This window comes from Tachyglossus aculeatus, chromosome 12 (genome assembly GCF_015852505.1).
Source record: "Tachyglossus aculeatus isolate mTacAcu1 chromosome 12, mTacAcu1.pri, whole genome shotgun sequence".
Classification (NCBI taxonomy): Eukaryota; Metazoa; Chordata; class Mammalia; order Monotremata; family Tachyglossidae; genus Tachyglossus; species Tachyglossus aculeatus.
In genome coordinates this window covers 24,417,706-24,439,180 of record NC_052077.1, presented here as the reverse complement: position 1 = coordinate 24,439,180, position 21,475 = coordinate 24,417,706, and the positions used below count along the sequence as shown (strand labels likewise).

General features: G+C 42.3%; 1 protein-coding gene across 2 annotated transcripts in view; it reads right to left on the bottom strand.

Annotated features, from left to right (window-relative positions):
• Window positions 1-5,313: 5,313 nt before the first annotated feature.
• LOC119935772 overlaps window positions 5,314-21,475 on the bottom strand; it is a 96,112-nt gene continuing 79,950 nt past the window's right edge. For both annotated transcript variants that reach the window (XM_038755252.1, XM_038755251.1), the window contains exons 16-20: window positions 21,333-21,444; window positions 18,139-18,222; window positions 14,413-14,536; window positions 8,820-8,910; window positions 5,314-6,343 (exon numbers count right to left, since the gene is read on the bottom strand). In XM_038755252.1, coding sequence (XP_038611180.1) covers window positions 6,269-6,343; window positions 8,820-8,910; window positions 14,413-14,536; window positions 18,139-18,222; window positions 21,333-21,444 — 486 coding nt within the window. In that variant the 3' untranslated portion in view covers window positions 5,314-6,268. The remainder of the gene's footprint in view (window positions 6,344-8,819; window positions 8,911-14,412; window positions 14,537-18,138; window positions 18,223-21,332; window positions 21,445-21,475) is intronic.

Below are 21,475 nucleotides of genomic sequence, written 5' to 3'. Positions count from 1 at the left end.
TGCTCCAAGCCCTGGGGCAGATACAAGCTAATCAGGTCAGAGATATCCCTGACCATCTCCAAGCACTTAGTACAGTGCCCTGCACACAGTAAGTGCTCAATAAATACAATTGAATGAATGACTCATAATTTAGGGAGAATAGGTATTTAATTCCCATTTTACAGAAGAGACTGAGGCACGAGTAGCTAAATGACTTGCCTAAGGTCACACAACAGGGAAGAGGCAAAACTAGGATTAGAACTCAGCCAGACCTCCTGACTTCAAGCCCCATGTTCTTCCATCAGGCCATGCTACAAGATGAATATGCTTGCTTGGGGAGGGGCAGGGACCTTTTTTTGTGCTAATTTTGTGAACCAATTAGGGGAGGGGGGTGCATCCAATTCTATAAACAAGCATTCTAGTTTTTTGTGAAGATATGTCTTTTCAGAAAACAAACCCAACACCCCAGGCAATGGCTCAGGGCAACTCAGCCTTTCGATCCTAACCCCTGGCCCTTGGGCTTCCCTAGTCCTCCTTCCGACTTCCAATGGTGTCTCAGATGAAGAGTTAGTTTGGCTGCTGGGCTGGCCATCCAACCCGACCTGACTTCTTCCCCAACTCCAGATACTAAAAGGTGCACAGCCCCATTTATCATGTCCTTTCTTTTGCCTGCCATTTTCTCCATCTTTGCCCCAGGCCTAATGGGGCACCAGTGTCACTTCCCCTAGAATGGGAATTCAGGTCCCTGCAAGGTATCATGGACTGTGGGGAAAAGGGAGTGAGTGTCCTTGTTGTTTCTCAATCAGGACCCTGGTGGGCTTGGGGGTCCTGGTTTGGTGAGCTGTGGAAGTATCACTTAAGGTTGATCACTTCCTCCCTTTGTGCACTAGGTTATACATTTCCACTCCAGCCCTTTGGTAGGAAGAAGAGATACGATTTGGGGTTCCTGATGTAAGTCCCTACCCCACCTCCCAACACTTGCTCACCCCTGTTCCAAACCCCAATTACTCATCTTCCCAGCAGCCAGTCCCAAAGGCTCCATGTAACCAAATCCTCCAATTTGCCCCACTCCGCTTGTATTTCTTTTGGTTTTAATAAATGTAGTAAGGTAACAATTTGCACTCTCCTGAAACCCTTCCACAGAGTCCCCCCTCTCCCAAACTCAAGCACATCCTAACTCAAACAGCCTCTACATGAGTTCAAATAAAACAGCCAGTAGCTTTTAAAAACTAATTTCTTTCAGGACGTTTTCTGAACAAGGGAAAAATACTCTCCGTTCCACTGCTTGCTGTGATGCCACCTTCAATTTACCATGATAAAATCCAAAGACCTACAGCTTTGGAACTGATCCTTCTTGTAGGACACTGGATGGTTCAAAAACGCCCCGTGTGAAAATGGAGCATAATTACTTTTAGTTGTTTTAGCCTCTGAGGTCCACAGTTCTAAATCTTGACCCTGGAGTGGAGAAGCAGCATGGCATAGTGAGAAGCAGCTTGGTTTAGTGGAAAGAGCAAGAACTTGGGAGTCTGAGGTCATGCGTTCTAATCCTGGTTCTGCCATTTGTCAGCTGTGTTATCTGGGCAAATCACTTAACTTCTCTGTGCCTCAGTTACCTCATCTGTAAAATGTGGATGAAGACTGTGAGCCCACGTGGGACAACCTGGTTATTTTATATCTACCCCAGTGCCTAGAACAATGCTTGGCAAATACTAAGCATTTAACAAGTACCATCATTATAACTACGAGAAGCCCACCACTCAACTCATGTCATTTGGCTCATAAACTATGGTATATTACAATATTGTTTTAATTGGGGGAGAGAGGGGAAATTAAAGCAATCTTCTGGTCCTTCAGAAGATTAAAAGTATTATTCAAAAATCTCTCAAGGATATGAATCCCAATATTCTATTTTACCGGACAACCAGAAAATAAACTTTTCTAAGATTTAGTTTTTTAAAAATCCCAGTAACAGATTTCTCACTCCTAAGCCTCTTCCCTCCACCCCAGGAAGAAGTGAAGTAAATAAGCAACTCTACTGAAGTTGAAAACAGAGCAATTCTTTTAACTGTTTTATGTAGACTGCCCAACTGGATAACTTTTACCCCTAAAAGGATTTTGACCTAAATTATTGGTTGTTGTATTCAAGAAGCAAAGTAGCCTGAAAAATGTTCATTTCTCCACTTTGCTTAGGCTTTTGAGATTTCTCATATTTTAAAGAAAGCAATAAATACCTGCTTTAAATTTTGATTGAGGTAAAGGTAGAAAGGTGAAGCAACATCTTGATCTTTATTTTTAATGCACCTTTAAAACTGAAGTATTTCCTTCCAAAGCTTGCAAGTGAAATGAAATTAGAATCATGAATGGCAATCAGTGACTGGGACAGCTAAAAGAAAAATGTTCTTTTCAAGAAGTTAAAATAATACTAGTTTTTGTACCACCATCTTGCGGATCTCACCAGTGATCCCTGACATTCTCCCTTGGGGCTGGAACTCCTTCCCCTTTCATATTCAACAAGCCGCCACTCTCCCACCTTCAACACACTCCTAAAATCACATCTCCAAGAGACCTTCCCTAACTAAGCCCTTTATTTTCCCCTATCCTCCTTTCCTTCTGTGTTGATGATGACCTCGGTTGTGTATCCTTTAGACTCTTTGATACTCACCCCAGCCCCAGAGTACTTATGTATGTATAGAAGCAGCATGGTTTAGTGGAAAACAGCCTGGGCTTGGGAGTCGGAGGTCATGCATTCTAATCCTGGCTCCTCCACATGTCAGCTGTGTGACTTTGGGCAAGTCACTTAACTTCTCTTGCCTCAGTTACCTCGTCTGTAAAATGGGAATTAAGACTGTGAGCCCCACGTGGGGCAATCTGATAATCTTGCATCTAACCCAGCACTTAGAACAGTGCTCGGCATATAGAAAGCTCTTAAATACTATCATTATTATTATGTAAATATTCTACTATTTCACCTATCCCTAATCCACTTTAATGTCTGTCTACCCCTGTAGATTGTAAGCTTCTTGTGTGGCAGGGATCGAGTCTACTAACTCTTTTATGTTGTACTTTCCCAAGTACTTAATACAGTGCTCTGCACACAGTAAGTATTCAATAAATATCATTGATCAACTGATTCTAATAACTCATACGCTACTTTTTTAATGTTGAATTTTCACTGGAGTTCAATCTTGCAAGTCCTGATGCTTATTTGACAAGCTATCTCAGTCGCCTCATGCGACAAAGTTAGCATGAACATACAACTTGGTTCACAGTGCCCACTTTCCATCCTGAGCACCGCAGTGCTCTTGGGGTGAGGCGGATCACTGGGCATGAAGCAACAATGGGGTGAGACTTTGAGGGAATGGGAGAGAAAAAAAAGGGAAGAAGGAAATGGAGAAAAGTGAGAGGAAAAAAGGGGGAAGAGGAAGGAAATGGAGAAAAGTGAGAGAAAGCAGGAATGGGAGAGGAAAAAATGAAAAGGGAATGGAAGAAAATAGGGGAGAAAGAGCATGACTTAATGGAAAGGATACATGCCTGGGAGTCAGGGACCTGGGTTCTAATCCTAGCTCTGTCACCTGCCCGCGGTGTGGGCAAGTCACTTAGCTTCTCTGTACCTCGGTTTTCTCATCTGTAAAATGGCGATTAGATACCTTTTCCTCCCTCCCCCACGTATGTCAGTGAGCTCCATATGGGAAAGGCACTGTGTGCAATATGATTATTTTGTATCTACCCCTATTCTTAGCAAAGTGCTTGGCTTAATACCACAATTATTGCTATTATTAATAGTAGTAATAGTACTAGTAGTAAGGGAGTTAAGAAGGAGCAAAGAGGTGAAAGGAAGAGGTGAAGGGATGGGAGATAGGGGAAGGGAGAGGATGATCAAAGTACTACTCACTGTTGTAACTGCAACCTTAATTTTTCTCACCCTCAGTGGGCTCTTGGCCTGGGCCAGTCTCCTCTCACTCCTGGCCCTGGAGCCCTGTTAGGGCAAGTCACCCACTGCTGATGGCTGAGCCTACCCCGAGAATCCCCCATGCTGTCTGGATGAGGACAGACCACCCACCTTCAATGAGGCCCTGGTGTTGGGGTGAGAGTGTCTCTGGCCTTGCTAGAACCCAGTCAAGATGAAAAACTCTGTGACGGTGGCAATGGAGGCTATGACTCACCACTCCTCAAAAAATCTCCAAAGGTTGCCTATCCATCTCCACATTAAACAAAAACTTTTCATCAGTGCCTTTAAGGCAGTTCTTCCCATCCTTCCTAATCTCATTCCTCTCCCACTACTGCCTAGCCCATATACAGCATTCCTCTATCACCAACCTACCCTCTATCTAATCGCTTGCCATCAATCCCTTGCTTACGCTCTCCCCTTGGCCTGAAACTCCACCCCCTTAATAGCCAACAGCCCACCACTCTCCCTATCTTCAAGGCTCTACTAAAATTATGTCTCCTCCAAAAAGCCTTTCCTGACTACCTTCTTATCTCCCCACTCCATCCTCCCTCCCTTCTGAGCCACTAATGCCCTTAAGTCTGAACGCTCTAAGCACTTTGGTACTCACTCATCCCCCCAACACTTATGTACCTTTCCTTATTTTCTGGTGCTTCCCCTGCCTGTATTGTTTTTTTCCATCTCCCCCATTAGATTGTAAGCTCCTTGAGGGCAGGGATCATATCTACTAACTCCATTGCAATCTCCAAGTGCTTAGTGCAGCGCTCTGTCCACAGTAAGTATTCAAAAACACCACTGATTGGGAAGGCTAGCTATGACAGCCCAGCCAGCCCAAAAAGCCACTGGGGTCTGTGACTTGGTGCCTAAGACTTTTAAGAAAAAAATTCTCCCTCTCCCACCAAACACAGTGATCTCTGGTCATTATGGCCTTCCTCTTCTTTACTTGTGCTGAAAGGCCTTCCTTTATTTCTATACCATTACACAGTTCTGTTGCCAATCAAAATATAGTAATAATGGCTCCGCTTGACAAAGAACAGAAAAATCTGTTTTTGTCTCATTTTCTACGTTTACTTACATAAAATTGTACTTTTTCCAAGTTGAAAACTAAAATGCTACTTATTTCAATTTGAGGAAACCCACTTCATTGGTCTAGGTAGAATCACATCTGAGTTTTGGACTCCGTTCTTTCTTTGGTCTAGTATTTTTGCTTTGCTGCTCCCTGAACCCTTTTGAATATCACTTCCCATTTTAACCCCAGTTGCGCAGTGCAGTCACACTGCTTGTAGATCACACTGTATAAATCCACTTAATATAAATATAGATCACAAAACAAATTGAACTCTTTAAAACAAAGCATGGTAATAAAAGAATTACATTACTAAAATGAGTCAAGATATTTATCCTTTTTAATCAGAAAGTAGTGATATATACATATTTGTAGTCAATAATTCATATAAAATAGTATAATGATTATTTTCTATTCCATAAGAAACTATTTTTCCTCACTGCACATCAAGAGAAAGGAATTTAGTGGTTTTATCTAGTCTGCTAAAGTATATCAATTTGCATTATACAATCATAATTTTTAAAGGCATGATTTTTTTATTACTTTTGCTTCTTTGACGATAGTTAAATAAATGCACCTACGAATTGGATGAAGAAATATACTACTTGATCAAATTCATTTTTATTAACTAAAATGCAGTATTTAATACTAATCACCCTATACCCTAATTGGGTCTTTTCTACTGCAATAGAAAAAACATCCCTCCAACCTTTTTCAAATCAATTTGTACGTACAATTCTAATGTTTTCAAATTGCATTATTTATACCCAACAGGTCACTGAGAGTCACCTCTGATTCCTTTCTTGCCCTCTATCCCTTTCTCATGGAGGACACCTACTGCAAGGTAACACGAGATCTGCCTGTGCAAGACTGCAGGTTAAGATCCACTCTAGACAAGTGGGGACAGCTACTGCTTAGCCTGGCTTTCAGCCAGTACAGCACACCCTAAAAGCACATTTATATACTGGCAAAACACGTTTTGTTATCATTTAAGTATATGCGTCAGAAAAGAAAGGAGATTTTCTTCGATGGCAACAGTATGCATACATGTTGCACCTGGGCAAAGCAGTGTAATTTGTGTAAAACAGAATGTTAGCTTAGTGGTACATAGAGCTGCAGATGCCATGATCACCCTGTCCCTCCCACCATGCTATATTTGTGAAAACTCACCGTGTTAGTGCTTATTTATACCGTTCGTTCTTTGCGTTTATTTGCTTTAAATTTGACTTTTGCATTATACTTAAGAAAGCTGTTTCCTCAAATGGATCCATAATTTGTCATTCTACTAAAGACTTTAAATCAGGAACATTTTTTATCTGGAAATCCAAAAGCATCTGTCCAAGGGCTTTTCCCTGTTGCATAAACAAAAGGGGAAATCAATCATTTCAGGTCTCTTTCTGCAAATAACTTTTAGTAAATCCAAAGTCAAGTCAAAATAGTTGAAAAGTAACTTTCTTTGACAAATAAGATACTGAACTCAATTTTTCTATTTTTGGAAGTGTTATTACAGTTTGTCCTAGAGGACTGCCTGAGACAATTCTCATTTCAAATGAGAACTGGCAGAGTCCTTCTGTAGAACTCTTGCCTTTATGCGAAAGACCCACAGCTGAGAGAATCTATGGAAGGAGAGATGGAGGATGGCTCAGGTCTCCCCACTGGTCTGTGGGGCCCAGAAAACCTAGTGGACAAAAGTGAGCTAAAGTTCACAAACCAAATCTGGGTTTTTGTTTAAACAGAAGGTTTATGGGCGGGGGGGCGGTGGCGGGGGGGAACAGGCTTTGATGCAACCAGAACATGATTACTGCGGTTCTTAAAATAGGAAACTCGCTGGGATACCCATAAAGATGCGATTTTGAGTTTTTTCCCCTTCTCTCTTAGTGGACACTCAGTTCACACAAGTGAGGCATGTCACAGTGGTAGTTTCTAAAACAGGCTAATGCCTGTTTTAGAGGCAACTGTTTTGAGGCAACTCCCAGCAAAACTGCCAGACTGTGCCATAAGTGCTAGGCTATTCTGCATAGCCCACTGGCTTCTGAAAACATCCTGAGCTTGCTCTTACCCTCTAGTTCAAAGGCTACACAAGAGTCTAGTGCCTTTCACGGCACCAATTCCAGGCCCCCACTACTGTGCAGAGGTCCCTGCCATTCTCCCAACTCTCCCGTCAGCTGGAAGGAAGCCTGTAGTAGTATTACCCAGAGAAGCAGCGTGGCTCAGTGGAAAGAGCCTGGACTTTGGAGTCAGAGGTCTTGGGTTCAAATCCCGGCTCCACCACTTGTAAGCTGTGTGACTCTGGGCAATCACTTCACTTCTCTGGGCCTCAGTTACCTCATCTGTAAAATGGGGATGAAGACTGTGAGCCCCCCCTGGGACAACCTGATCATCTTGTAGCCTCCCCAGGACTTAGAAAAGTGTTTTGCACATAGTAAGCACTTAGTAAATGCTATCATATTCTGGACTAGGGGCCCTACAGAGAGGCAACAGGGAAAGAAGTGATAAACCCATTGCAGAATCTTGAAGCTGGGAGACAAACAACAGTTTCTAAATAGCAACACAAAGCTGCTGCTCCATCTCATCTCGTCTACCCTGAAGCCAACCTCTCGCCCAGGTCCCGCCTCTGGCCTGGAATGCCCTTCCCTCTTCAAATCCTACAGATGATCATTCTCCCCACCTTCAAAGCCTTATTAAAGGCACACCACCTCCAAGAAGCCTTCCCTGATTAGGTCCTTATTTTCTCTTCTCCCACTCCCTCTGCATCGCCCTTGCCCTCAGATTTGCACCCCTTATTCGCCCCTCCCTCAGCCCCACGGCACTTATGTACATTATATTAATGGCCATCTCCCCCTCTATACTGTAAGCTCGCTTTGGGACAAGGAACGGGTCTACAAAATATGTTGTATTGTACTCTCCCAAACACTTATTTCAGTGTTTGGCACACAGTAAGTGATCAATAAACACAATGATTGATTGCTCAGGAGTTAGCAGATATCACTCTCCTTGAGTCTAGAGTTTTCCTCACCCTTGTCAAAAGTCTTCAGGGCTGCCTTCAATTTATACCCCGCAAAGAGCTGAGGGGCCATCAGGGATGTTCAACTGAGGGAAAATCCTAATACTTTGGGTCTTGAAGTTTAGATGCTATCTTCAGTAATAGGAGCAAAAGAAGAGCAGCTGATGAAAAAAATTAAGTTTAAGACTATGATAAAAATTCTAAGAGGAGGAGGTGACAGAAATATGGGAGTAAGATGAAGGGGCTATAACAGAAATGAACCCTGTAGATTGTCTGTTCCTTTTCAGCAGGGACTGAACCTACCAACTCTGTTGTAATTATGTTTTTCCAAACAATCAATCAATGGTATTTACTGAATGCGTACTGAGTGCAGAGCACTGCACTAAGGGTTTGGGAAAATATAATAATACAGAGTTGTTACATGTGATCCCTTTCCACAAAGAGTTTACAGTCTAGGGGAAGACAAACATTAAAGTAGATTAAGGATAAGGGAATTAGCTAAGTACAACATTGTTTACATAAGTATACTGGGGTTGGGGTGAATATCAAAGTGTTTAAGGGCATACTTCAATGCTCTGCACAAAGTAGCACTCAATAAATAACATTAATTGATTGATTAATTGTATTTTTAAATTTCTGAGTGGATATCCTAAATTTCAGTGCTTAGAATCTTAACTATATAGAGATAGATGGTCTTGTAATGTTTTCTTTTTTCAAAATAATTTTAAGTATATCATATACCCATCTCTCCAGATTGCTACAACCATTCATGGAATTGTCAGAAAAGAAAAAAAACATTAAAAATATTTAGTCATGGTACATACTTGTGGGTCACTTCTCAGGGACGCAATCCCTCCACCACCAAGGGAATTTTTCAAAACGAAGTTTAATCCATAAATTCCTGGCAATTCATATCTGTACAGGGGAAACACAATTTACTACAATTTGCCACATTAGTGGGATATTCATTATTACCAAGGTCATCATAATTCGGTTTGCCTGTCTAATTATATGGTCCCATCAAGCCCTATCCCCCACCTTTTCTGGGGGTGATTTAGGGTAAATTCCTGGATTCAGTCCAAGGATTGAACTGACGGGATGCTGAAGAGCAAAATATGTGCACGAGAAGGAGAATGAGTAGCTCCTTCCCATCTCACAAGCCCACTACCTTGGTGTCATTCTTGACTCTGCTCGCTTGTTCAGCCCACATATCCAATCTGTCACCAAAACCTGCCAGTCTCACCTCCACAACACTGCCAAGATCCGCCCTTTCCTCTCCATCCAAACCACTACCTTGCTGGTTCAATTTCTCATCCTATCCCGACTGGATTACTGCATCAGCCTCCTCTCTGATGTCCCATCCTCCTGTCTCTCCCCACTTCAGTCTATACTTCACTCTGCTGCCCGGATTATCTTCATACAGAATCGCTCTGGGCATGTTACTCCCCTCCTCAAAAATCTCCAGTGGCTGCCTGTCAACCGACGAATCAAGCAAAAACTCCTCACTCTCGGCTTCAAGGCTGTCCATCACCTCGCCCCCTCCTACCTCACCTCCCTTCTCTCCTTCTACAGCCCAGCCCACACATTCTGCTCCTCTGCCGCTAACCTCCTCACTGTACCTCGGTCTCGCCTGTCCCACTGTCGACCCCCGGCCCACGTCCTTCCCCTGGCCTGGAATGTCCTCCCTCCGCACATCTGCCAAACTAGCTCTCTTCCTCCCTTCAAAGCTCTGCTGAGAGCTCACCTCCTCCAGGAGGTCTTCCCAGACTGAGCCCCCTTTTTCCTCTCCTCCTCCCCATCCCTCCGCCCTACCTCCTTCCCCTCCCCACAGCACTTGTACAGATTTATTACTCTATTTTACTTGTACATATTTACTATTCTATTTATTTTGTTAATGATGTGTATATAGCTATAATTCTATTTTTTCTGACAATTTTGACACCTGTCTACATGTTTTGTTTTGTTGTCTGTCTCTCCCTTCTAGACTGTGAGCCTACTGTTGGGTACCGACCGTCTCTATATATTGCTGACTTGTACTTCCCAAGCACTTATTACAGTGATCTGCATACAGTAATCGCTCAATAAATATGACTGAAAGAATGAATAAAGTTATGGAATGTTGACAAATAGTAATTACCCCAATTAAATACTATTTATTAATTGTGCAAGGTATTATATATAAAATAATGAATCAGTTCTAGCCTTTGGTTTACACTTGAAAAAAGACAACATTAAAACAAACATACAGTAGATTATATTGACCCTCATGACATACCCAACATGCCTAGAAAAGATGCTGAAATGAGAACTAGTTAAAAATAAATACTTCCATTTTTTATAAGTGTTAGTGATCGTAGGCTGCCTGGATGGATGGTGGTAGGGAAAGAGTATAAGTCCACATGTGGCTGTGTGGGTTTACAATAATAATAATTGTGGTACTGTACTAATAAACACTGGGGTAGATTCAAAATAATCAGGTTGGACACAGTCCTTGTCCCACACAAGGCTCACAGTGTAAAGGGAACTTTAAATACACTAGCATGGCCCAGTGGAAAAAGCAAGGGCGTGGGAGTCGGAGGACCTGGCTCTGTGACTTTGGGGAAGTCACTTAACTTTTCAGTTACCTCATCTATAAAATGGGGATTAATTATGTGAGCCCCATGTGGGACAAGGATTATGTCCAACCTGACTGTCTTGAATCTACTCCAAAGCTTAGAACAGTGACTAGCACATGATAAGCGCTTATCCAATGCTATAAAAAAAAAATTTTGTCTGTATAGTCCTCTTTTGGGGCTGGATGCCATTTTGGGAAGGAGCCCCTTTTCACTGGAGGTGGTGGGAAGGCTTTCAGAATGGAATGCTTGGTCTCTTTGTTTTTTTCTCCAGTGGTTGGTTGGTTGGGGGTTCATTTTGTTGGTGAAGCCTGCAGCTTTCCAAAAGACAAAGCTTAGTAGGTGAGAAACTTTGCTGAACCCCTGCTGCCTAACAATTCATGGCCATGGCTTAGCATTGGCTCTCCCTCCTCATCCCCATCTGCACATCCTCCCAGCCATCAAACAATGGTATTTGAGTGCTTTCTATGTGCAGAGCACTGTAATAATACTGATGGTATTTGTTAAGCACTTCCTATGTGCCAAGCACTGTTCTAAGCGCTGGGGGAGAAACTAGCTAATCAGGTTGGACACAGTCCCTATCCCACACAGGGCTCACACCATTAATCCCCATTTTACAGATGAGGTAACTGAGGCACAGAGAAATTAAGTGACTATCCGAAGATCACACAGCTGACAAGATGCAGAGTCGGCATTAGAACCCAGGTCCTTCTTATTCCCAGGCCTGTGCTCTTGTCACTAAGCCAAGCTGCTTCACTGTACTACGCACAACCCCAGGGATGAGGCAACCTGTGCCAGCCGGCCAACGCTCTGCTGAGTTTCAGCACAGCTGGCTCTAAAAGGGCACAATTTGGGAACTGGCAGGGGATGGGTAGCCAAAGAGAGGAGTCACCTGTCCGGCCCCTTGCTCTGGAATGCTTGCTCGCTCTTCTGTTCTATCCCTGTGGCCAGGGTTCTTGTAGTGAGTGTTTGCAAGTGACGGAGGGAGGGAGTTCTACCAACTCTACTGTACTGTACTCTGCCAAGTGCCTAGACAGCTGGCATCCAATCCTCTTTCCCTTCAGGGTGACCCCCTGCTACCACCACAGACAGCCCAGCCAGACGGCAGCAGCCGCTCTCTACTTGGGGGAGGGCAAAGGTATCTCCAGTGATTGTGGGGGGTAGAGGTCCAGATAAGATTTAGTGGACAAATGGGATGCCTTCCAATGCCAGCCTGTTCCCTGGTGCTGAAGGATGCCTCCCCTCCCATATCCTGGCAGGAATGAGAGTCTGAAGCCTAAGGAAGCAGTTGTGTAAGAGACCCATTGATGGATCAGTCTAGGGTTCTCGGGGAGTTAATCCAGCCCTGCCTGGAGGCAAGAAGAAATGCAAGATTGCAGAAGCGGGAGGTCAGGACTGGAAATCAATGGCACAGAGATGGTAGCTGAAGTCATGGGAATGGATGAGCCAGGGGAGGGAGTCAGTGTAAAATGAAAAGAGAAGCAGACCCAGAAACAAGTCCTGAGGGACTTGTCTTCCTGCCTTTGACCTATATTTTTTGTGGCTGCTTGGATATGGGGCTAGAATTAGGCCTTTAAATGGAAGAAATACTTATTTTACTGGGATCCTGGAAATTCTGAAGTCTAGAGTAGAAAATATTTTTCTGGAATGGGTTAAATGTAATCCAATTTGGAAGTAGAGGATGGATTAAATACCGCTCAACACTTAACCCAATGAGTCTATATGTATGCATATAGTATAACTATGCATGCCATACATTCAAGAATTATTATATGTTACATATAAATAAAATTATCTGGAAAAGTGCCCATGATAAGATGAAAACTGACCTATTCTCTGCTTTGCAGAATACAAGTAACTTTTGTGACAGACTTAAGAATTGTACATTTGTTGGGTCATTTATTTGATGAAAGCAACTTTGAAGTTAAATGAAAAGTCATTTATATAAAGCAAGTATTCAGAGAAAATTCTGTGCAATTAGTTAGCTCCCTTTCTCATACTTTATTTTCAAACATACACATTCAGGGAACATAAAATTTGTGACAAGCTCATAAAAATAGGAAAATTCACTGTTCTGGCTGACCTCCCATACCTAGCCACAATGGGGTACCTTTTTAATTACTTCCTTTAATGTTCTGTGTTGGCTTTGGTATTCATTAGAGATCAGACTTTCCAGAGACTTTCCTGTTAACTTTGGCTAAATTAGCGTTTCTGTAAAACACCGTTAAGTGAATTTATCTATCAAGACAAATAAAAAGCCTCTGCAGTTTTAGGTGAACGGAAATTATAATGTGTTCTAAAGTAAAATAAATTTAAAGGTGAATACAGAGAGACTAAAAGAAATAAAATCATACTTAGCAATAGGAATAACAGATGGTTTACACTGAACTGGTCTCTGGGTTTGAAATGAAGCTCTCACTCATTGGTAAAATGTTTCTGGTGATTGACGCCATATGGGTTTTCAGCAAGCAACCTGAAACACATTCTATTTCTAGACATGGATGCAAAACAACCAGATGGCCCAAGAGAAAGTCTTTCTCCTCCTCCTCCTAGAAGACATTTTTTGTGCACGTTTTCCTTAGCTTCCATATTTTTCATAGAAATTTACCAACAGACATGTCTTTGGAATTATTGTACACAGAGAAAGCACTCACATGGCAATTATGCATATGTAATTATGCATACCATGAAGCGTGGTGTAGGGTTCTACAATGTGTCAGTTAAGAAAGGCATATTTCACTAACTGATGCTTCTAAGAATAATTTGTTATTAAAAATAAGATGATTTCATTCTATGGTCTTAAAAAAAAGGGTGCTACAGCTACACTTTTGTTAAAATTCCTAGTCTCTTTTTTCTACTTATCCTTTACATGGTTGGTAAAGCCCCCATTCTGAGGTAGGGAGGGGGCAAAGCCAACAGGCCAGGCCAAGAGGAGAAAGGAGATGGTGGAAGAGGGGAGAGGGGAAAATCCTGGACCTACTCCGAACCTCCTCATTCCACCCCATCGCAGTCCTGGCCCCCCAGGATTTGCAGTTCCACAAGGCAGGGACCCCCAGCCTCTGAAGTGGCTGCAGGAGGAGTAGGAACAGTGAGGAAGGACCAGGGTGGGACCCAGTAATACTTGAACTGTAGACAAAATTAATCAGTTCAATGAATATAAAATGGAGGACAGGTTTGTAGGGATTTGCGGGGGGAGTGGGGAGGTGAGTTCTGGATGTGAGAAAGGGGAACTGGAAAGCCAAAACATATGCAAACCCTTGGGGGGCGGGGGGGGGGGGATGAAAAAAGACATTTTTATATATCTATTTCTCTTTTCAAAAATTAATTTGAGTGCTAGTTTGAAAATATAATTTGCTGAATAATAATAATAATAATCGTGGTATTTGTTAAGCTTTACTATGTGCCAAGCACTATACTAAGCACTGGGGACGATACAAGATAAGCAGGTTGGACATAATCCCTGTCCCACATGGGGTTCACAGCCCAAGTAGGAGGGAAAACAGTTATTTAAGACCCATTTTACAGATGAGGAAACTGAGGCACAGAGAAGTGACATGCCCAAGGGCTCACAGTAGGCAAGTGGTAGACCCAGGATTAGAACTCAGGTCTTCTGACTCCCAAGCCCAGGGTCTTTCCTCTAGGCCCCTCCTGCTTGAAGATTAATGTATCTTAAGCATTTGATTGATAACACATAATCTCCCTATTTAGCCACAAAAGTTACATAATCTCTGAAATTTCAGAATGATAACAATCATTTGCAACTATAAAATATAAAGATGATAATGTGGGACTATAAGCAGCATACCTTGTCACTAAATGTTCTTCAGGTTGTTCCTTCTGTAGAAGATGCTGGAAGTATTCTTCTATGGCCTGAGCAGTTAGAATTTTTTTTAAGTACGGGTAATAGAGAGGATGTCGTGCTATGACACCTGTTTTGCAAACAAAATATTTCATTACCAAGACCAATATTATCTGATTACCTAAGCTCTTTCTGAGTTTTTTGGGTAAAACCTATGTAAATTAACTTCATTTTTGGATTCCAGCAACAGTGCACAGTTAATATCATTGATTTTTACTGGCAAAATGTGACCTGTAGTCTTTTGAAAATACAAATATTCAACTGCGTTGGGTAGACAATGATTGCATATGCAAAGTTTTATCTCAATTTACCTTTTTCAGACACAATTATTTTAGACTAATTTCCAAGATTCTTAGCGCTACAAAACTCTACATGTATTATTCCAGTTTTGATTAAATGAATAGACTGAATTTGGTTCAGATATTTAGGCATAACCAATTACAGCACAGTTGTTAAGCATCTTCTCTGAATAGTTTTTCAGAGAAAAACGCCTCACTATTGGCTTCAAAGCTCTCCATCACCTTGCCCCCTCCTACCTCACCTCCCTTCTCTCCTTCTACAGCCCAGCCTGCACACTCTACTCCTCTGGTGCTAACCTTCTCTTATATATAATTCTCTTTATATATATTGATGCTATTGATGCCTGTTTACTTGTTTTGATGTCTGTCTCCCCCGTTCTAGACCGTGAGCCCGTTGCTGGGTAGGGACCGTCTCTGTTGCTGAATTGTACTTTCCAAGTGCTTAGTACAGTGCTCTACACACAGTAAGCACTCGGTAAATACGACAATGAATGAACTTTTTTCCTGCAGACTACTGAATTGCTTAGAATCACCAAGAAAGCTGTTTCCTCGTAAAACGTTTGTTTCAGTCTGTTTTCTTCACTCTAGTCCCAGGAAGGCTAAAACGCCTCAAGCCATTTCTATCTCTGAAGACGACGTAGCCAAGTTCAGGTATTTATTTGTATGGGGATGCACACAACTTTTGATGTAGCAGATAGGCTCTAGATGAATAGGTGACTTCTCCTTGATTACCAGAAATAACTGGAAATTTTAGGAACTTTGGGGTTCTCTGAACAATCAGAAGTAGTCATATGGGGGCTGTGGAAACACAAAGATAGAGGTCCTGCATTTGCCCCCCTTCTCTCCTAGCCACTTCTGCTCAGGACTGCTTGATTGCCTCTGTGTGGGCTTGGTTAGCAAGGCAAGCACTTCACAATACATCTTCCCTCTGTTCTCTGGTCTTGTGAAAGGAGTAGCTAAAAATAACATGAAGCTACTCCTTGACCTAATCAGGAGTCCTGGCCCTGCAATAAGGTGGGGTAAGAACAAGGTAAGAGCAGGATGGGAAAACCCCATCCCAATGAGTTATTGCTGCCTATTCTGATGGATTTATCCTGTATTGAACTCTTTAAATTAGATGCTGTATAGTATATAAAGAAGCTCTGGTTTACTCAAAAGTTGAGACATACCCGCAGTGCTCTGCACACAGCCAGTGCTCAATAAATAATAATGGTATTTGTTAAGCACTTACTATGTGCCAAGCGCTGGGGGAGAAACAAGTTGATCAGGTTGTCCCACGTGGGGCTCAAAGTCCTAGCCCCCATTTTACAGATGAGGGAACTGAGGCACAGAGAAGTTAAGTGACGTGCCCAAGGTCACACAGCTGACAAGTGACAGAGCCGGGATTAGAACCCAAGACCTCTAACTCCCAAGCCTGTGCTCTTTCTGATTGAATGAATGAATGAGCACAATGCAGAGTCCATGAAGTTTTTCTTTGACAGGGCCCTTGACTAATCCCTTAGCAGACTAAGTATGGCTCTACTTTGGAATTCATACTTGGAGGCAGAACTATTTTTATGCTATGCATTTTTGGACAAGCAACAGCCCTTTTTGGTCTAAATAATTTTCTGGATCCATGTGCCCTTCTGCTTTGTTTGAAAAAGTAAGAAATAGCTTAAATTTATATAGACAAAACTCTTGGGTATGCAGTTATAATGCAAATGATCTGCCCACCATCTAAAACTCAGCATGTCCTAGACTGAGCTCCTTATCTTCCCTCCCAAACCCTGTCCTCTCCCTGACTTTCCCGTCACTGTAGACGGCACTATCATCCTTCCCGTATCACAAGCCCGTAACCTTGGTGTCATCTTTGACTTCGCTCTCTCATTCACCCCACACATCCAATCCGTCACCAAAACCTGCCGGTCTCACGTCCACAAGATCGCCAAGATCCGCCCTTTCCTCTCCATCCAAACCGCTACCTTGCTGGTTTAATCGCTCATTCTATCCCGACTGGATTACTGCATCAGCCTCCTTTCTGATCTCCCATCCTCGTATCTCTGCCCGCTTCAGTCTATACTTCACTCTGCTGTCTGGATTATCTTTGTACAAAAACGCTCTGGGCATGTCTCTCCCCTCCTCGAAAATCTCCAGTGGTTGCCTATCAACCTTCAAATCAAGAAAAAACTCCTCACTCTCGGCTTCAAGGCTCTCCATCACCTCGCCCCCTCCTACCTCACCTCCCTTCTCTCCTTCTCCAGCCCAGCCCACACACTCCGCTCCTCTGCCGCTAACCTCCTCACTGTGCCTCATTCCCACCTATCCCACTGTCGACCCCCGGCCCACGTCCTCCCCCTGGCCTGGAATGCCCTCCCTCCACACATCTGCCAAACTAGCTCTCTTCCTCCCTTCAAAGCCCTACTGAGAGCCCCTCCTCCTCCCCTCCCCACAGCACTTGTGTATATTTGTACATATTTATTACTCAATTTATTTTATTAATGATGTGTATATAGCTATAATTCTATTTATTCTGTTGGTATTGACGCCTGTCTACTTGCTTTTTGTTTTTTTTTTTTGTCTGTCTCCCCCTTCTAGACTATGAGCCCATTGTTGGGTAGGGGCCGTCTTTATCTGTTGCCAAATTGTCCTTTCCAAGCACTTAGTACAGTGCTCTGCACACAGTAAGCGCTCAATAAATATGACTGAATGAATGAAAGGTTTGGGGGATATTTGCTAGCAATTTGTTTGAAGAGGAAGATGTGGTTTAGGCCTTTATTTACAACCTACTTTAAATAGAAAATTGGGCCACCCAAACACAATTTTTAGAGGAATAAACTATGCACAGTGAGTCTGGGTATATTAGAAGGTCATGAAAGCTGTTTTTCTGAGTAGTAAATTTGCACAAATTTGTAGGATATTTAAAGCTCTCTTATTGCATTGGTTATTACGTAGCAGTCTAATGTATACTCTATATTTAAGAGCTTAATTCACTAATTTTGCTGGGAAACTAAAACTTTGTGAAATTAAGGATTCCCCCCAACTCCAAATTTTGTTTCTGCCTTTTGACAGTGCTATAAAAGCAAGTTGGGTTGGTTTCACATTGCCTAACTATAAACACAAAATTGTATGATTTGATTTGTAATTGCAGATATAGTTTTGCCAGATTCTGAACTTCAGGAATTTGCCCCCATATAGATTCATATCCTTTGGTTATTCCAAATTTCTCAATCATTATGCTTTATCCTTACGGGTTTCACAGGGAGATCCTATATATTTTTTTCTCCTTCAAAAATTATGATTTCCAAAGGAGCATAGGGGACAATATTTGTGAGAACCATAATAATTTATATTAAAATACAGGAATCAGAAATATCATAAAACAAGTGACAAATACCTATATTTGCAGAATTGCCTTTGTCCCCGCTTCTTGTATAGGCCAACTCTTCTAGTCGATAGGACAGTGAGCCATTTGGTAGATCTACATAACAGAAAGGAATTACCGAAAACTAAAGCACATTTAAAGACATGATGGCACATACAGATGATGTCCTTTTCAGTACCTCCAAACTCAGTCTTTGAATTTGTGATACAATTGATTCCTGAATGCTTAATCCACGTCAAAATGTGAGGCTGGAACCAATTTTCTCATGAGCACTGTATTATAAAAGGGGCATTAGTTCCTGAACCAAGGTCAGGATACACCATTTTTACCAAAATCAGCCAGAACTGTGTACTCAATCAATAGATTGGGTTCTATAGCTATGGCTCAGACTGGGTTCTAAAATAACGGAGGTGACTTTTACCTTGGAAGTAAAATGGACGCTTTGATGCTCCCTTGTGACCCCTCTGTGTCCCCCTGATCTCCAGGCCCTGCCACTCCCCTTTTCAACTTTTCTCTTCTTCATCCCTTTCATCAGAGCTTTAACATTTTTTCCCCAATTCTCCATGATAACCAGACACCCCTGCCCAATGGTCCAGGCCTTAGAGTTAGACAGAGGGGATGGGGAGGAGGAGAGGAAAAAGGGAGCTCAATCTGGGAAGGCCTCCTGGAGCAGGTGAGCTCTCAGTAGGGCTTTGAAGGGAGGAAGAGAGCTAGCTTGGCAGATGTGTGGAGGGAGGGCATTCCAGGCCAGGGGAAGGACGTGGGCCAGGGGTCGACGGCAGGACAGGTGAGAACGAGTTACAGTGAGGAGGTTAGCGACAGAGGAGCAGAGGGTGCGGGCTGGGCTGTAGAAGGAGAGAAGGGAGGTGAGGTAAGAGGGGGCGAGGTGGTGGAGAGCCTTGAAGCCGAGAGTGAGGAGTTTTTGCTTCATTCATAGGTTAACAGACAGCCGCTGGAGATTTTTGAGGAGGGGAGTGACATGCCCAGAGCGTTTCTGCACAAAGATGATCCGGGCAGCAGAGTGAAGTATAGACTGAACTGGGGAGAGAAAGGATGATGGGAGATCAGAGAAGAGGCCGATGCAGTAATGCAGTCGGGATAGGATGAGAGATTGAACATATGTCTTGGACATATTGAGTTTTAGATGGTGGGCAGACATCCAGATGGAGATGCCCTGAAGGCAGGAGGAGATACGAGCCTGGAAGGAGGGAGAGAGAGCAGGGGCAGAGATGTAGATCAATCAATCAATTGTATTTATTGAGCGCTTACTGTGTGCAGAGCACTGTACTATGCGCTTGGGAAGTACAAGTTGGCAACATGTAGAGACAGTAGATGTGGGTGTCATCAGTGTAGAGATGATAGTTGAAGCCCTGGGAGCGAATGAGTTCACCAAGGGAGTGAGTGTAGATAGAGAACAGAAGGGGACCAAGAACTGACCCTTGAGGAACCTGTACAGTAAGGGATGGGAGGGGGAGGAGAAGCCCGCAAAGGAGACTGAGAATGAACGGCCGGAGAGATAAGAGAACCAGGAGAGGACAAAGTCTGTGAAGCCAAGGCTAGATACTGTGTTGAGGAGAAGGGGGTGGTCCACAGTAACTAAGGCAGCTCCTTCCTCTCCCCGCAGCACTTGTATATATATATTTATACAGATTTATTACTCTATTTTACTTGTACATATTTACTATTCTATTTATTTTGTTAATGATATGCATATAGCTTTAATTCTATTTGTTCTGACGATTTTGACACCTGTCTACATGTTTTGTTTTGTTCTCTGTCTCCCCCTTCTAGACTGTAAGCACATTGTTGGGGAGTGGCCATCTCTATATGTTGCCAACTTGTACTTCCCAAGCACTTAGTACAGTGCTCTACACACAGTAAGTGCTCAATAAATACGATTGAATGAATGAATGTTGTACACAAGGCTAGTATTAAGTCAAAACCAATGTGTTGTAAAGCTGAAACACGGTGTAAATTTAGAAATATTTTTAGTTGTCACTTGCTGTACTTGAAATGAATTAAGTTGAAGACTGACTGCAAATGAAAACTCCCCAGTTAGCAGAATAATTCATTTATGCCTAAATACTCAAGGAAAATTAAGGACATGGGTGAGGCTCTATCTGAGGAACCGGAATTTCAGTTTTCTGCCAAATGAACTGTTCTGTCCGGCAGTTACCTTTACAGGCAATCTTTGATTTAAGACAAGATTTATAAACAAAATATGGGAATCACAGGGAAATGGGAAATGAATTTAAAAGCCACAAAGAAGGAAGGAAAAATGACAAAGAAAAGCCTGAGGAGGGACAGGGGGAGAAGCTGAGAGGCAGCGAAGGGTCCCCAGGGAGAGTGAATACATCAAATCGTACCTCTGATTAAGTAGCCTATCCTGAAAACTCTCTGACTTTTTTATGGTATTTGATAAGCACTGTACTAAGCTCTGACTTAATACAGGCCTATTAATGTAGCTATTTTATGCTTATACCATATTATTGAGTCACAATTTGGAGTAATTTTAGTAAAAACAAAAAGTACTTAATCTTGGTTCAGAAACTAACCTCACACTTATACCACTTCTCAATCAATCAGTGGTGTTTATTGAGCTTACTGTGTGCAAAGCACTGTACTAAGCACTTGGGAGAGTACAATACAACAGAGTTGGTAGGAATTTCCCTGCTCATAAGAAGCTCACAGTCCTATGAGAATACTGGATCTACTATGCAAATATTCAAAAGCAGTTTTCAGGAATCAAGTGTGTCAAAAGCTGAAAATTGACAGTTTTTTTTACTCAGTGACTCCATCCTCTCACCGAACATGTTAACTTCACTCATCATGGTCTAGTGGAAAGAGCACAGGATTGAAACTTAGGAGACATAGGTTCTAGTACTAGTTCTGCCTTTTGCTAGCTGAGAGACCTTTGGCAAATTGTTTAACTTTACTGTGCATCAGTTTCCTCATCTGTAATATGGGCATAAAACCAGCTGTTCTACCTCCTTTAAAGACTGTGAGCTCTATGAGGGATTGGGACTGTCCAATATAATCATCTTGTATCTATCCTAGAGTTTAACATATTGCTTGGCTCATAGTAAACGCTTTATAAATACCATTATTATTATTATTTGAAGAGAGACCACACTGAAAGGAAAGTTTAAAGAGTTATTTCTGTATGAAACCACCTGGGCAGAAATTGATTCTGGAGGCAAACATACCTTTCAGTTCATCATCTGTCTTGGTAACATCAGGAGAAACAATCGTGTCTGTAGTGAAGGAAAGATCTTCCTCAAATGTTTCAACATGTTGTTTATTAATGAAAATGTCAATCTGAAAAAAATCACCAGTTTAAGATCCTCTT